We start from the raw sequence: 16,077 nt of genomic DNA, 5'->3' as shown, positions 1-16,077 counted from the left end.
AATTCAAAAATAATTTATTCGTGTAGGTAACATAATGTACACTTATGAACGTCAAAAAAAGAAATATACATTAAATGCTTCTAATTTTGCATTTACTGCCAGCTCTCAAATCAAGGGCGTAGAACGGAAGAGAAGAACTGGCAATAAACTCTCCGCCACTCTTTAATCGCCAAGTTTTTATAGCCCTATACGTTACGTTTTGTTTTTATTTCGTAAACTATGTTTTAAAGTTTTAATCAAATTAAATATTCGATGTGTCTCAATTTTCAGAATTGTTGGACAATTTGAGGCCAGGTTCACCCGAGGCGCCGGCAAGCACCTCCCCTCAGAGATTCTTGAAGATTAATGTTCGACACATTACTGATGGACAGGTATATTTTTCTTCGCATGTCTCTTGAATATGATGTTAACATTATTTTCATAATATTCTATAGGGGTGACCGTAGACTGTAATTCTAAAGAATTATTTGTCTATTGAAAAGTGCGTTGAACATTCCTTTAATATATATTGGTTTAAACTCTGCTCGATTCCTGGTGTAAAAATAACCAATTGGGAGTTTTTTTTGCCCAGAAGGCCTGAATGTGCTTGTCTTACAACAAAATCATCAATCATTCTTTGCTTACAACAATTTAATCAATAACTAATTTTATATACAGGGAGTTGTATCCGGAGTGCTCCTTGTCACACCAAATGCAGTTATGTTCGATCCAAACGTTTCCGATACTCTGGTGATGGAACACGGCCCCGAATCGTACGGTGTGATTGCGCCAATGGAGTACGTTGTGAATGCGGCCATATTTTATGATATTGCACATATGCGCACGCACGGGCCAGATCATAATGCGCACAAGTAAGTATTAATTTAATAACTATATTTGTTATTTAATTAATTATAATAGATTCACTCCAAATATGAACTTCTTCAATTAAATATGCATATATTATAGTTTCCAGCGGTCACGTTATAAAATACACTTTATTTCTAAGCAATAAAGATTTAATTATAATTTATTAAAAATTTCTGCACTATCTGATGATAGTGATCGTGGCGCATTTTGTGTGCAAACCAGAAAAATTATATTATTGTTGCCTCATTATGAACACCGTTTGTTAATCGAATTTCACGCTTATGTACCATTGTTTTTGCAATAACATTATATAAATACCCGTATTGCAGAGTGGAGCAAGCTGAAATATATTATATGAATAAACCCGAGCACTCACCTGGCAAGGACTCGCTTCTAGTCAAAGTAAGTTCTTCTTCAATATCTACTTGTAAAAATAGTAGTAGGACAACCTTATTTGGGGCCCCGCTACAGATTTTTGTATTTTTTTTCATGATCACTTGTTTTTTTTCCTAATCGACAAGTGGGCGTCTGTGGCTGACACACGCCGTCCCGTTTTTTAGGTTTAAGGCATGGCGGTTTCCTCACGATGGTTTTCTTCACAGTAAGGGCGAGTGGTGCACAGCCGGAATTCGAACCTACGACTTCAGCCACCCGAGAGTCAGACGCTGAAACCACTCAAAGTTATCTCTTCATAGTTTACTAGCCTTTCTCTTCTGTCTCTAAAGTCTCCATGTTTCACTTGATGCAAATGCTCAAAGAATTAAGAATTTTTATCCTGTTTTTCACTCAAATCAGCATTTTTCTTTGTCGTTCAAACGCTGTAACTAATTGATGTTTATAAAACATTTGAAGTACTTAAAGGTCGTTTAATCTTTAACCACATAGTGAAATTATGTACATGGTTCAGGATGAAACGTTCCCCGAGCTGCAGGCAGCCAGCGGGGACGGTGAAGGGGGGGAAGAACGACCTGCTTCCACTGAGGAAGAGAGAGGGGGGGCAGCCTTCCCGAAAGCCTTTGAGAGGGAGTTGGTCACACCCACTTTACAGGTAAAGAGGAGTACTGCGTTTTAGAATTTATAGAAAGATTTTATGTATATTGTTTCGTTACTAATGAATTTCAAATATTTATTTGTTAAATTTAATAATATAATTTTTTGTATTACGTAGGTGTTTATTATATTTTTCATTTTATTAGCACCAAACAGCCGAAGAGAGGCGGAAGTCTTTGCTAGACCACCACTGGGCTATCCCGAGTAAAGATAGAACGTCTATTGATCAGGGAAGTGAGGTTAGTATATACTATAATCCTTATACTTATCTAGACCTTGATATATTCGGTAGTGATCTACCGATCAATTAAAAGATAATAGAAGTGTAGTTTTTATTTATTTTTATTTCATTATTACATTTATGTTTTCCATAATTGTCATGTATTTTATAAAAGATAGCTGGCAGCGGCTGGCTTTTACAAGGCAATTGATGGCATAGAATTCTTAAATAAAGGTTTTTTTTGTCCATATTAGCCAGTGACATTTTACCTTATGGAACAATAAACTCGAAATGAAGAGTTTTTCCATTAAATTGCTCAAAAATAAAAATACATAATTTGTTAAACAGAATTCTGACATTATTACTAGTTTTTAACACTACATACTGAATTTATATATGTTATACAAAATTTGCTAATTGTCAAATAATTTGAAGGTATCATCAAGCGCTGACCATGGCAAAGAAGAGAGTTTGGAAGTATCAATGGCAGAAGGAGTGGAGGGTGCTGAAGGCTCCGATGTTGACCGTGCGGCCTCTGCCGAAGGAGATGATGCCGCTCATCTTGTCAAACTGTCCTACCACGATTCAGGGATTGATATACGCGATCCAATACTGCATGTGACACCAGCTAATGCTAAAAAGGTATTTTTCTTAGGAAGTTTGTTAGTATGAGAATCTATATCTAATCCACTAATATTGGTGAGCACATATACAAGAATGTTTCAAATAACCTAAGAAGATAATTTGACATGCAGTAGCTAACAAGCTACTAATTACAACGTCACATAACGAAAATATATTTCTGGAAAGGTAATTATCGCTAACACATTCTGATAATTCAAGAAACTATTTATTTGATTAATTATATAGAGATTATTGTAGAGCTATTTAAATTACTTACTTAAAATTATTCTGTGGCTGTTAAATTAAATGAAAAAAAAACGTTTATTTGATTAGGTGATTGCACTTTAGATATTTATAATTGTACCTCAATGTTAATAAGCTAGCATATTTGTATAATACACATATTTAACCCTGACCTTTGACTTTGTCCCTCTTTACCTAACCCTACCAAATACATAGTAGGATGAAAGGTATTCTGAATATTTCTAGGATGGTATTGATGAAGAATATTATCACGAAATAGAGACAATATATGAGACCCCGGAAGAGTCGCTTCAGGACATTCATTGTGATGTCACGTACGAAGCGAATTTCTTGAAGTGTTTTCTTGAACACGATTCTGATTTATCACATTCCACTGGTGAGGTGAGGAATACGTTTCTTCAGCTGGTGGCTGGGTCAGGATATCTTCTAATTCACCCTTTCTATTTCTCTCTCGTCTGTCAGCTGTTTTTGGTCCTTCGGCAAAAGCAGTGTTTCCGTATTTCTATTTGTGGTTTTGGCAATTTAGGGTTCTTTTGTTGGTTCTTCCTATGATCGTTTATTGTTTTTCGTTCAAAATTTGTTACGTTTATTCTAGTTATAAGTGATCGATATAATTATAGAATTCAATTGAATTATAAAATAGCCGCGTGTCTCATTATGATTCTACCGTGGCATTTATAAATAAAACATATTTGTTTGTTTGTGATAAATGTTTTTATTATTTTAATTAAAAAATATTTTTCTTAAAGAATTTTGAGCTCAATAGAACTCAATGTGTACAAGAAACGGACGTACCGTTATTATCTACATTACCAATACATATAAATAACTGCAGGTATACAGCGACGCCGATATAGTACTATCTGCTGACTGGGTCCCACCGGTGTGTATACCGCGCACCGAGCCGCCCCTTTCCGCCCCACCTCTCGGTGAGAACGACCGCGCACAACGCAAACCAGCAGCTGTCTCTTTCTCGCTTGACGGAAATCAGAAGGATGATCTTTCTAAGCCGGATAAAAAGAACAAGGTTTGTTTAGTACTTGATGAGTTTCACCATTTTAACAAAGGCACCCTGTCTTTCTGTATATTTTTTTTAAACTCAAGATACTGATGATAAAATATAGATTTATAATATAAATTTGTTTTGTACTTTTAGATGTTAAAGCGTCTATCTTACCCGCTGTCCTGGGTGGAAGGTTTGACTGGTGAAGGACAGCCCACAGGTCCGGGCTCTCAAGGCGACTCGTTGCCAACGTCTGCTGACAGCCAACAGTCCACCAGCGTATTCTCCAAAGTATTTAACAGGTATATTGAGTTACATATGTAAAAATGTACCCTAATAATGCAGTTTCTTATTATAGATTATGCGATCGCCATAAGTGGTACAGAATATTAAGCCAATTAAAGTTTACAACAAATCATTTAACTTCTAATGCTAATACAATGTATGGTGTTAATGTAAGTAATTAATACTTTCCTTAACCGATCGCATGAGTCGATTAATTGCGGCGGATTATTGGCTCTGTGCCGATTGATGTAAATTAATATGGCAATTCAAAATTTTTCCCTTGCTACCGTGGATGCTAACCGGGATCTTGTGAACTCCGCTCCGTTCATTGGTAGTTCGCCAATGAACCTAGTGGAGTTTGGTACTGGTTTGTTCCTGAATAAAACTCCATCGGAAGAGGCGCCGCATGAGGCGCTGTCTGGGTATGTGCCCGCGCCAATATGTGTTGCCTTCTAACCCCTAGACCATAGTGACACGCTCCTTGACAGCTTTCGACCTTAGCATCCAAGCCCTTAGCTCTTAGCCTATATTTCGAGGTTGTTCAATCAATGTTGAATTAGCTCTTAGACTAATCGGCTGTCATACTCGATGTTTATCTATGTAAGCTTAACGTGTCAGTGTGGTCAAAGAAGCGTCTTGTTCGTGACTTCACTTTCTTCACGTCTTTCGTCTCGTGTTGTGAATTTTGAAACACGCTATTCTGCTCTTTAAAGTAATGGGAATAATGAACAAAATAGCGTGGATTCAAGGTGATCTGTGCTTATCTTTACGTAAACTGCTATATAGCATGCGGTATTTGTGTTAGGCGTTAAAGAATAGAAAAATTTAGATCGTATTGTTTTGTCGAGCACTGTAGCGGTCTGCCGATATCACGCCTTTAATTATTATGGTATTTGTAATTTTCCTGTTACCGAAAATGTATGAATCCCGTCAATGTTTATGTTTTAAAATATGAACTATTAGTACATATATATTTTAATTATATTTTTGAATGAAGATGTAATATTAGACTTTCGGTGACTACATTCGTTGAGCTAGTTTAGTGTTAGACCGAATTTTACTATTTTACTAAATAGCAAATTTGCTGAACTATGTGAACCGTTTTGGTTAATTATTGATCTATATAGATTTTACTTTTATTTTTTTTACTGGCTGTTATTTCACACATTTTCGGTAATGCATGGCACCAATTTGAGCTATTGAATTATTCAAAATTTCGCTCTGGCGTGATTTCTCGGCCTACTGCTATTCCAGTAAACTGTTTCATTAAAGTTACCTCTTGAATAGTCTTCATCATACACCTGTCTACCACATTGGCACTTTATGTTTCGTTAAAGAGAGCATGGGATGTTATATAAGGTATAATGTTATTTTTTACAGGAACTAATAATTTTTATCAGCATTCCTAACATATTTTGGTAAAGAACTTTTTTCCGACTTATAAATGTACTTCAAGTTGCTAGTGTATATTATGCCCTTTCTTAATATGAATAATAATAAATAAAAATCGTGACAAAATATAAATTATGCGTTCATTGATAAAATCGAAATCTATGTAATGAAAATGTCTTAAATAAAATCTTAAGTATCGTAATAGTAATACTATTTCTTAAAAAATATTATGTTTGTGTAATGATGACTTGTGTTTTCCTGTCTTCAAAATCCTTATATAATTTTAAAATAAAATACATGAAAATACATTTATATGAAACGTCACTTGAAATTGGGATATATCCTATTCATATATATTCAAGGATATAATTTACAAATACGCTTGTAAATATAGGCGCAGCTCCTTGGGCGGTTTTGGACGTTCTCACACCAAAGCGAACATTTTGCCTCAACCGAAACTCGACTACCGAAGCATGGTCTCCGTTGATGATATGCCAGATCTATTTGCGTCTTTCGATAGTATGTATTTACTCGTGTTTGTTCTCCCTAAAGTGCAGTTGGCATATTGTAAACAAATAGTTTATCAAATCTAACATTAATTATGATTTATTCTGTGACTGCGACGTTTATCCAATCGCAAAACCAGTGGCGTTTTTAAGGTCTGAGGCTCAGTTTTGTGTATCTGTTTTATGATCATTTGTCAATCGAATAGGCAAGTAGGTGATCAGCTTTCTGTGCCTGACACAGGCCATCGACTTTTTTAAGCCACTAGACGCAGCTCTGACGTCACGTTTTGTAATATCTTCCGTAATATCAACACTACCTCGTCAAATAGGTGATCAGCCTGAACCTTAATCAATCTAATAGAACTATTTTCCAACTGAGATAGATTTTACCGGTGAGATGTTTTATGTTATTGAACTTTTCTAATCTATTCTATTTATACAGAATTGATCCCGCGACCAGCTCGCCCAAGCGATGACCCACCATTGTATCTCCGCTTGCGCATGGGCAAACCAGCAGGACGCCCATTGCCACGATCAACACCGCTTATGTCCTACGGCCGGAAGCGTATGAAGCCGGAATACTGGTTCGGTGTGCCCCGAAATAGGTAATATAAAAGTAACATGTTATATTGCCTACAACAACGTTTAATGTCATAGAAACTGCAATCTAAAATATGTCCGTCTGAAATAGGAACACAAGAAATCATTTTATCACTTTCAAAGGTTGTTATGTACTTTATTAATTTTTCAAACTTTAACCTCACAGCTTCGTATGTAATTTTAATTATTTCATTATTATATTAATTTATTATTTTATTATTAAATAAGGAATGGAGTCCGTAGTATTAATTGCGACCAATTTGTTTTTCATCACCTATATTTCTGTATTCGTAAGTCGTGCGAATGAATTTGAATCTTATCTGGGCTATCTATATTGAAGATATTATGTCTACATAGACATAATATTACCGTGCTTGAGTCTCCACAGAATACTATTATATTATTTGATATACCTACATTGATAGTAAAATGTAAATTCCAGTTCCGGATACAAAGCATGTCAGTTTCGAAGCCACATAACTACTACTATATTTTGCTTACAATGCCTCAGAATAACATATTTTTTTTTATAAATAGAACCCAACAAACGAATTTGTTTAAAATACTTTGAGTAAGAAGACATTGAGTAACATCGATGTTTATTCTTATGACGCATTAATAAACGACTTCGCAATTCCTTAATAACTTCGTTAGTGCAATCATAAAAGGATGATGATAATTGTAACTAATTGGTCGGTGGTCACGTGTAAATTGTGTAGGCTTATAGGTTCAATATAGCATCAATGTTTTGTATTAAATATTTTAATGCGAGCAAAAACTTTCCTTAGAATAACGTAAACTATAAAAAACGCTAATATTTTTTGGACATTTATTTAATACATTTGTAATTTTTTGCCATAACATTAGGAATACTTGATCTTTAAATCTTTTTTCCCTTAGGCCTTCATTAACTTGACAAATTGGCGATTATTAAACATTAAAATTCAAGTTGTATAATTTATAAGCCTATTATATATGTTAAAACCCGCATGTGGCTTCTAATGACAGCTATGTTTTTCCATTCTATAAAAGACTGTCTACTAGAGGCGATGTTTAAAACTATTTAATTTCTTATATATATTTGTTCAATTATTTTATTAGAACTAAGAGGTTGTTATCTTTCAGGGTGGACGACTTATTCAAATTCCTAACACATTGGGTCCCAGACCGATACGGGCCCCTTGGTGACGTGGCTGCTAAAGGCTACGAGCTCATAGACAGCGACACCGAGTGGGATGATGATGAAACCAAGCCAGGACAGAAGGTAAAGGTTGAAATACAGCTCCTTTTATTCAGAGTAGATACTTAACGATGTGCATGTTCTTCGTTTGACAAAAAACGTAATGGATTTTCATTTTCGTCATATTTGGGGCTGTTTCAACTGAATTTTGCCTCTAGCGTTATAAATGTTGTTGTAAATATGATGCAAATTTGAATGCCCTAAGAAGTTGGTGTAAGACACCAGTCCCTCAAATGATACATCCATCACATGTGTTTATGAATTAGATTAGTGTTATAAATTAGAGAGCGCACCTGTTGCGCATACGCTTCTTAATATCTCCCAGGGCAGTATTAAACGAGATTAATTGTGGCCGAGTCATGTAGTACATTATTTTTTTTTTGCGTTTGAGTCGCAAACTACTGTCGTGGTCTCTGGCAGAGTGGCTAGCGTTGAAGAACACGTCTGCTCCGTGTTTGATTTTTCTGTGTGTGTGTTTCGTTAGTAATAAATGTATGTCTATGTATATGTAAGCTATACGTAAATAAAACATTCAATAAACTTAATATATTAATGTGGCGATCGCAAAATATTTTTTTCAAACAAAAATTATACATTATGTAATATAATAGAAAAGCACTCGAAATAGATCGTTTAACACGAAAGGTGTTTAAGAAGATTAACCGTCTGTATAAAATGAAACATACGCGCTATTCAACGTTTGCGTTGATGTACGTTTTTCACCGGTTTCTTTAAATACGAATTTTGCTAAAACTGCTTGTATCTTGTTCTATGAGTGAGTTGCGTTGTTTATGGAATCTGTACAAAATATGTTACATAGAGTTTTTAAAGGTTAATTATATTGAGTGGTTTTATATTTTATTGAGATGTTAAATGAATAACTTTGTTTGGAACTGCGTGTCAACTGAATTGAGTCGTTTAAATTATGAGTTAATAACTAACATTATATGAGGCATAGCGGGGTTATGATTAATTTATTTATTTATAAAAACACTCCTGCCTTTACAGGTGACACTAAATTGACAGTGTACAATAAGTAATATACTTTACAGACGAACCTAACCTAACCTAACACATAGGATAACCAGATATTAGTGGATCAGGAAATAAATTAGGGCTTACAAAAAATAATTACATTTTATGAGTGTTTTAAAACATTGTGCTTACGTTTGTTTACGCTTCCAATAAAGTTAGAAATTAATATTAGGTTACATAACTCTGTTTTTAATAAAAATTATCGTTTTGGTACCACAGTTATGTAATAAGTAAAAATTTGATTTTTTTTATCAATCTTTACAAGAACATGTGCCTAGCTAATTCTATCTTGTTAAATCAACAGTAAACTGACACGCCACTTATCGCGACATCACTCATCAAGATAACTCACGATATTTATGTCTTGATTGTTCATTAATATTTCTTATAATAAGTCCTTAAAACTATACCATACGCGTGGTGTATAGAATAAAAATAGCCTGTCTTAGAGCACAATAAAGGATTACATTAGGTTTGTTTATTGTTGCGCCCTCCGACAAATTCTTCCATTTGTCTCTCATCTTCGCTACTGTTTTCCAAACCTTTCCCGCTCTCTCATCTTCTGAGGTTTCTGGTGAGCGTCCTATCTCGTTTTTATTCTCACTGGCTCATTCCAAGTACGCATAGTACATAGTAAATTTATTTAATAATGCGTCAATTTGGTGTATTTTAATAGTTTGCTTTTTTTTAGGAACGAACTGGAAGTAGTGGCGATGTGTCTGACCTTACAAGGGAATCATGGGAGGTGAGCATATCTTATATTTATTATCCTACTAACCGACTATTATTATTTAACAAATAACGCTTTAACACGTCATGTCACATTCCACATTACAATATAACACAATATTTCATTTATATATTTGGATGATTTTATTATTGAGCGTTTTTGCATATTTTTCACTAATTGCGTACGGACAACGCATTTTGGGGGTTATTTTTAGATATGTTAAATTGAATTGGATAATATTTTCGGCTTATTCTTGCTTATTATCTTTTTAAAATAAATATAACAAAGGGCACTTTATTGCAATAAATTATTACATGATTGAAACCTTTGTGTAATAAATAGGTCGCGCATAAATCGATATAACTGTAAAACAAACATTGATAAGATTATAATTTAATTGTTACCGAGCGCTCCCTTTGTTGTTTGATAAAAAAAATATTACAAAGATATTTTGACACGGTATCACAGATTTTAAACATCAACACAGTTTTACTCTAAAACAAGCTGACAAATGCACTTATTATTAAGTTAGATTGTTACCCACGATTGGGACTATAACATCTGTAATAGACATTTGTAGTAGAGTTTGCCATTGTAATTGATATACAATTTACACCGGAACTATGCGTAGCTGCTCAAGGCGCCCTACGTGAAAATATATTCGATAATGAAGAGCCAAGCCGAAGCGCTGGGCGACTCACTCGGAGAAGAACCTCAGCCAGAGGTATTGCCCTGGCAAAAATCGCTCATTGTGTTTGCACCATTTAAAAATCAATTACATACAGATACCGGCAAACTTCTTGAGTATTAAACAATGGAGTGGGGGGAAGTTTGCGCAGCGCGGGACACAAATGACAACTGATTTACCAATCACGCGATCGATACGTCATGCTTCCGCCGCCCCCTCCAATGATACCTAAAAATCACTAGCGCGTTGTCATTTGTTCAAGATGTTTGCCGGTATCTGTAATACAGATGATTTTTGTTAGTTTTCAGTCAGTGAGCGTTTTTAGTCTATGGGTACATTAGCTTCCGCTAGATCTATGTTAGTCACGAAATATGCACGATTGAAAATCGTTCGGAATGCGATAGCATGTTTTCGAGCACGTCAGCAAGTCAGGGAATCTTTTTGTTCTAACGTCATAGTAACCTCTTAAGGCGACCATTGAGGTAATTACGTTGTAAATATTAATATTGAATTAATTTTATTGCCGCTCCGTGCGCCGACGCACGTGCGCCTTGACTTGCTCGATGTTATAGATTATGCACATTAGTAAGGTCCCTGTAGATGCAAGATAACCCCTCACGTTTTACTATCTTTAAGTCTATCTATCTGATGTGTTATTATTACGTTTTTACACGTTCAAAGTTAGTTAATAAAAAAATAATGCGTGCGTACAAAGTAACTCATGTTAGAAGTGAAACTATATTAATTATTACTAAGGTAAATGACCCAATAGATGATCATGTACCAGTATATGATCACTCCATGTATTTGTATATCTGTATTCACGCTGTTTACACACTGTAAACGTGCTAATGCTAATATAAATAAATCAAAATCTGCGTTTACTGCACAAGACGTCATGTTCTAATATGTATCCATCTAAAGTTCTAATATGTAAATACCTAACATCAACCAATTGCGTGTATTTTTCTCGATCTCCCTTTCTCACTCTCTCTTAATCGGTCCCAATCGCTTTCTCCCTTATCTTCGAAAAAACGCTGCACATTTTCGTGACGTTCCGTAAAAATTTTACTCTCATGCGCCTAAAGAAGTTTCACTTCAAAAAGTTGTGGTAATCGTGTTGTTTATAAATGTCATGTAGACAGTAATTGGTACAAATGTCTTTTTAAACAGCTTCGTTGGGATTATTATCGGCGAAAATATTGAGCAAATCTGACAGGTACTCCATGTCCGGGGGTGTAATGAGACTAAAGACATCGCTTACAATTCCTCAAAATGTTATGTTACTGTTATTTCATTATTTATCTATGTAAATATTATCTGTGGCTTAAAAGCAAATATTGAAGCATAAAACTTGGTGAAGGCATAAACAGATTGTGTTTGTTCGCAAAAGGAAGTGCTATTTACGACTTGTTAAATATAAATTGGCGATTAATTGCGTTCCATTGCGACTAAATGTATACCCGAGGTATTTTCAAAAACGTACAAAATAACGATTAATTATATAACTGCAAACGATTTGATTTGTAACCTTTAAACCCAATGGATCATTATTCTCTTCATTACAGTTCAGCTTTCTGTACTTTATAAAAATAAAATTAGCATCTATTACGTCCCATAGATTAACTCTCATTATTTTTACGTATGTACCATAGAGTAAGATAATGGCCAGTCCTGTATCTGACAACATAATGTCAGACGAATGAGTGGAAATTGCGAGTTGGAAAATACCGGAACTAATGTGATTTTATTGTGTATGTAGTTTTGATAAATAGCTTATTAACGTTTCTATTCAGGTAAATACACGTGAGTTTTTGTACTGATAGATGCACCATTTCACATTTTACATACGATGGAATCACTTCCATATATGTATTTATTACATATTTAGACCATACATATTTTAAATATGGGAATTACCAACCATAATATATTCAAATCAAAGTAACATATAATTTATTCTTATTGGTAACTTAATGTAGGTACACATATGAATACATTGACTTACTAGTTCTTAAATCATGGGCGTAGAACGGAAGAGAAGAACTGGCAATAAATCCTCCGAATCATAAATATAATGCCAAAACAATTTTTCAAATGAAATTTATTCAGTCTTAAATCTTAATATCTATTAAAAAAGGAAGATCTAAATTTATATTCACTACCAGTTCCCAAATCAAGGGCGAACGGGCGAAAAGAACCGGAAGGGCACTGTTATATATCGTTTTTTAACTGCTATTTATTATTTTGTTAAAACAAGCTATAAAGAGTCACGAATGTCCTTTGGGACCTAATACAAACCGGTAGACGCTGGACGACCTTGCCCTTCAACTCTTGGGTTATTCCACCGAAACGAGCATCCTAAGTTTATCGTAATTGACTGTTATTTCTTCATCAAAACAAAAGGTTATTTAACCCTTATATTAATAATTAATTAAAAAATGTAATTTGATTAATATGCGACGTATATTGTTGAGGTAATTTTAGTTACTAAAAGTAATCTAAACAAAATGATAATAATCCTGTCATATATTGTCACAACCGTTGTGTAACGCGCATAAGGACACTGGGTTTCCTAAAAAAATATCTTATATCCACTGAAATACTAATCAAAATAAATTATATAAATATAATAATATAGCATAGGCAGTTTGACTACCTGGCTTAGTAGTCATCATCAAAAAAACATATGCTGATTACGATAACCACTAAAATTATTGTTTCAATAAAAAAAATATGAAGAATTTGAGAGCGAACTTGAAACAGTATTTGATTGAAACTTTTTGTGTATGTATAAAAATATGTCACACAATAAAGACACAATATTTGTATAAATGTGTCGAATCACGACTCCACTTAAAACAGCTCCAATTTGTTTGTACATATTTTCATCATTCGGCAATGGTGATCCATGCAATAATGTAGTGTTGCAAGTTGATCCCAAACGCTACTTTGATCTAAAAATCTAACCTAACCTCCACTCGGAACTGAGACAATTTAATTATCAGTTCTTTAAGGGCTCCAATGCCGTGCCTTTATTATTTTAATATACATATACTTATAAGTACAATTATTATACATATACATAGTTAAATTGATTTTTAAAAGTAAATGTGTCTGCGAGGTCTCCACGGCCACAGGCAGAGCATTACATAATCGAATTTTATATACTACATACTTGGGTTTAATTAAAAATATCATGTTACATATTTAATGAAACTGGGTAGATTTAATCGCATCCAGTGAGATCGGCTTAATTTTATGGTGCACTTTAATAAGTCACGTTTTATTGTAAGATATATGTGCAGTGGAATGTGATCTACATAACGCACTGTACTAGTAACTGCAATATATAATTACGGATTAAAGACATTGGAATGCTTTGAGAATGGACGTACCTATCAACGATAAAGTACATTAACTCGATACATCTTTAATTTAATTAATTCATACAATATACAATTATTTAATATTGTAGTTACGCTTTATGATCTCCTCTACAATGAAAATGGTTAAATTTCAGACATTTAACATATATATAATTAATTTTACACGTAAATCACAGGAGGAATCTTAGTTCATGCGAAAATAAAAACGCCTGGGTACTTCGCATTGATATATGGCCGGTTCCAATTACGACATTATGGCGCTTCTAAACGGGCCATGTTTTGCTGCAATTGATGGCTGCAACACATGGCCCGGCAACATTGCAAACAATGTCAGCCACACTATGCAATGTTGCAGTAATGTCCCGGCCATATAGCCAAACATGTTTTGTGTAGCCACTTATGGCCGATATGGCCCCGATGGGTTGCCGAACGATCGCTAGGCTATCGAATTCAACTGCAATATTGCACAGCCAGTTCTATTGTTGTTTCAGTCACTCTCTTTGTTATGGCATAGTGTATCCTTTTCTACGCGACATGAAGTTTGCTATGAGTGAAGTGTGCCTGTTGCTATATTCTGTGTTTTGCGATCAGCTGGATTTTGACAACTACGTAAAAATGGTTACTGGTCTAACAAGACAATTACTGATTTTATTGAAGAAATACATTTGCACCCCGAGTTGTGGGATATAAAAACCGGCTCATAAAAAGATGGAAATTCTAAAAAAGATGCATGGAATGAAATCGCTGAAAAGTTTGGCATAACAAGTAACGTGGCTTACAAAAAATTCAGAAGCCTAAGAACTTACGCAAATAATGAGGAGAAAAAGAAGGAAAGTGGTAGTGCTGGCGGTAAAACAGTAAAGTGGTTTGCTTAAGATGCGATATCGTTTCTCTTTACTCAAAATACCACGAATATAGGATTACATAGTGAAAATGAAAACTTCTAACGTAAGTATCTTTAATAAAATATTTTAGTCATTATAAATGTACATATCTCTGTATTACGTATGTTATATATCGATTGATAAATTGAACTTCTTCCCTCGAAATCTTTTGCAACTTGTTTCCATTCTGTTACTCCTGACGGCATCTGAAAGGCTTAAAGATATACTAAAAATTTTATGCATTCACAGGCGACTGAAACTACATACTCACATCAGTGCTGACCCACGTGAAGTCGTAGAATCAGAAACAACCGACACTTTGGAAGCCGTCGATACTACTCCAAAACCACGTACTAAAAGGCTCAAATTATTATACGCGATGCTGGCGAAAATAAAAACAAATATGCTGCTACTAGATACCTATTATTATTAAATTTAAAAAGTACATAATAGTTACTACCTATGCGTAACATATTTAATAAACCTATGTTAACTTACCTTGATGTATTATTTTAATCCTTCTATAATAGCTGTACACACCTCTTGTATAAAAGTTGAAATCTAACACTCGGAACAGGTACATAAAACTTTTAAATGAATCTCCTGTTGCCAAAAACCGTAGAGTTATCGCAAATCTCGTGATGGCGATGAAACAGGTATTGCTGTTCTCATGTTTGTATCATTTCTTTTTATTTTTGGTCCAATTTTGTTTAAGAGAAAGTCAAAGTCGCCTTTTGAAATTCTAGCCAAGTTCTTGAATAATTTATTATCAAGGCTTATTACTGCTAGACTCAAATTGTCTACAGTTTCACGCCTATTTAAATAAGGTCGAATCCTTAATCTCTTCTTTTTCTGTTCTTTTAAAATTAATATCAGCTGCTGCGACAAGTGTGATTTCATCAGCCATTGTTGCCGGTATGTGTGGCCCGTTTAGGAGTCTGCATCATGGGCCATACTATTGCTGACATATTGCAACACATGGCCCGGCCATAGATTGCTCGGCCATCATCTGCATTAAAACATTTTTGTGATGGCCGGACAATTAATTGCCAATAGTGCAGCCATCAATTGCAGAAAAACATGGCCCGTTTAGAAGCCCCATTATCGTAAGATACTTAGCATAATATATTACTTATAATAGTAATTAAAGGTTTTTCTTGCACAGTATTAAGCAATATATATAAAAATAATAATTTATTTTAATGAGACATAAGTCCATATTGATTTTATTGTGCTAGTTACAGTTTTGTCTTAAATATTATATCAGTATTTTAGCTTAGAGTATAATAAATCATACAATTATAAAGGGACACATGCA

At 34.3% G+C, this 16,077-nt stretch overlaps 1 protein-coding gene across 15 annotated transcripts in view; it reads left to right on the top strand.

Annotated features, from left to right (window-relative positions):
- Positions 1-16,077, top strand: part of LOC111001176 (TLD domain-containing protein 2) — an 89,079-nt gene that overhangs the window by 60,684 nt on the left and 12,318 nt on the right. For 9 of the 15 annotated variants that reach the window (XM_022270934.2, XM_022270932.2, XM_022270933.2 and 6 more), the window contains 14 exons: positions 271-371; positions 658-851; positions 1,179-1,251; positions 1,757-1,897; positions 2,046-2,138; positions 2,555-2,761; positions 3,233-3,388; positions 3,843-4,034; positions 4,164-4,312; positions 6,082-6,206; positions 6,636-6,798; positions 7,919-8,057; positions 9,760-9,813; positions 10,430-10,522. In XM_022270934.2, coding sequence (XP_022126626.2) covers positions 271-371; positions 658-851; positions 1,179-1,251; positions 1,757-1,897; positions 2,046-2,138; positions 2,555-2,761; positions 3,233-3,388; positions 3,843-4,034; positions 4,164-4,312; positions 6,082-6,206; positions 6,636-6,798; positions 7,919-8,057; positions 9,760-9,813; positions 10,430-10,522 — 1,880 coding nt within the window. Of the gene's footprint in view, positions 1-270; positions 372-657; positions 852-1,178; positions 1,252-1,756; positions 1,898-2,045; positions 2,139-2,554; positions 2,762-3,232; positions 3,389-3,842; positions 4,035-4,163; positions 4,313-4,630; positions 4,718-6,081; positions 6,207-6,635; positions 6,799-7,918; positions 8,058-9,759; positions 9,814-10,429; positions 10,523-16,077 lie in introns of all 15 variants that reach the window. The other 6 variants (XM_022270940.2, XM_022270939.2, XM_022270931.2 and 3 more) reach the window with 4 other exon arrangements.

This window comes from Pieris rapae, chromosome 12 (genome assembly GCF_905147795.1).
Source record: "Pieris rapae chromosome 12, ilPieRapa1.1, whole genome shotgun sequence".
In the NCBI taxonomy this organism is placed as follows: Eukaryota; Metazoa; Arthropoda; class Insecta; order Lepidoptera; family Pieridae; genus Pieris; species Pieris rapae.
This window is presented reverse-complemented; position numbering and strand designations above follow the sequence as displayed.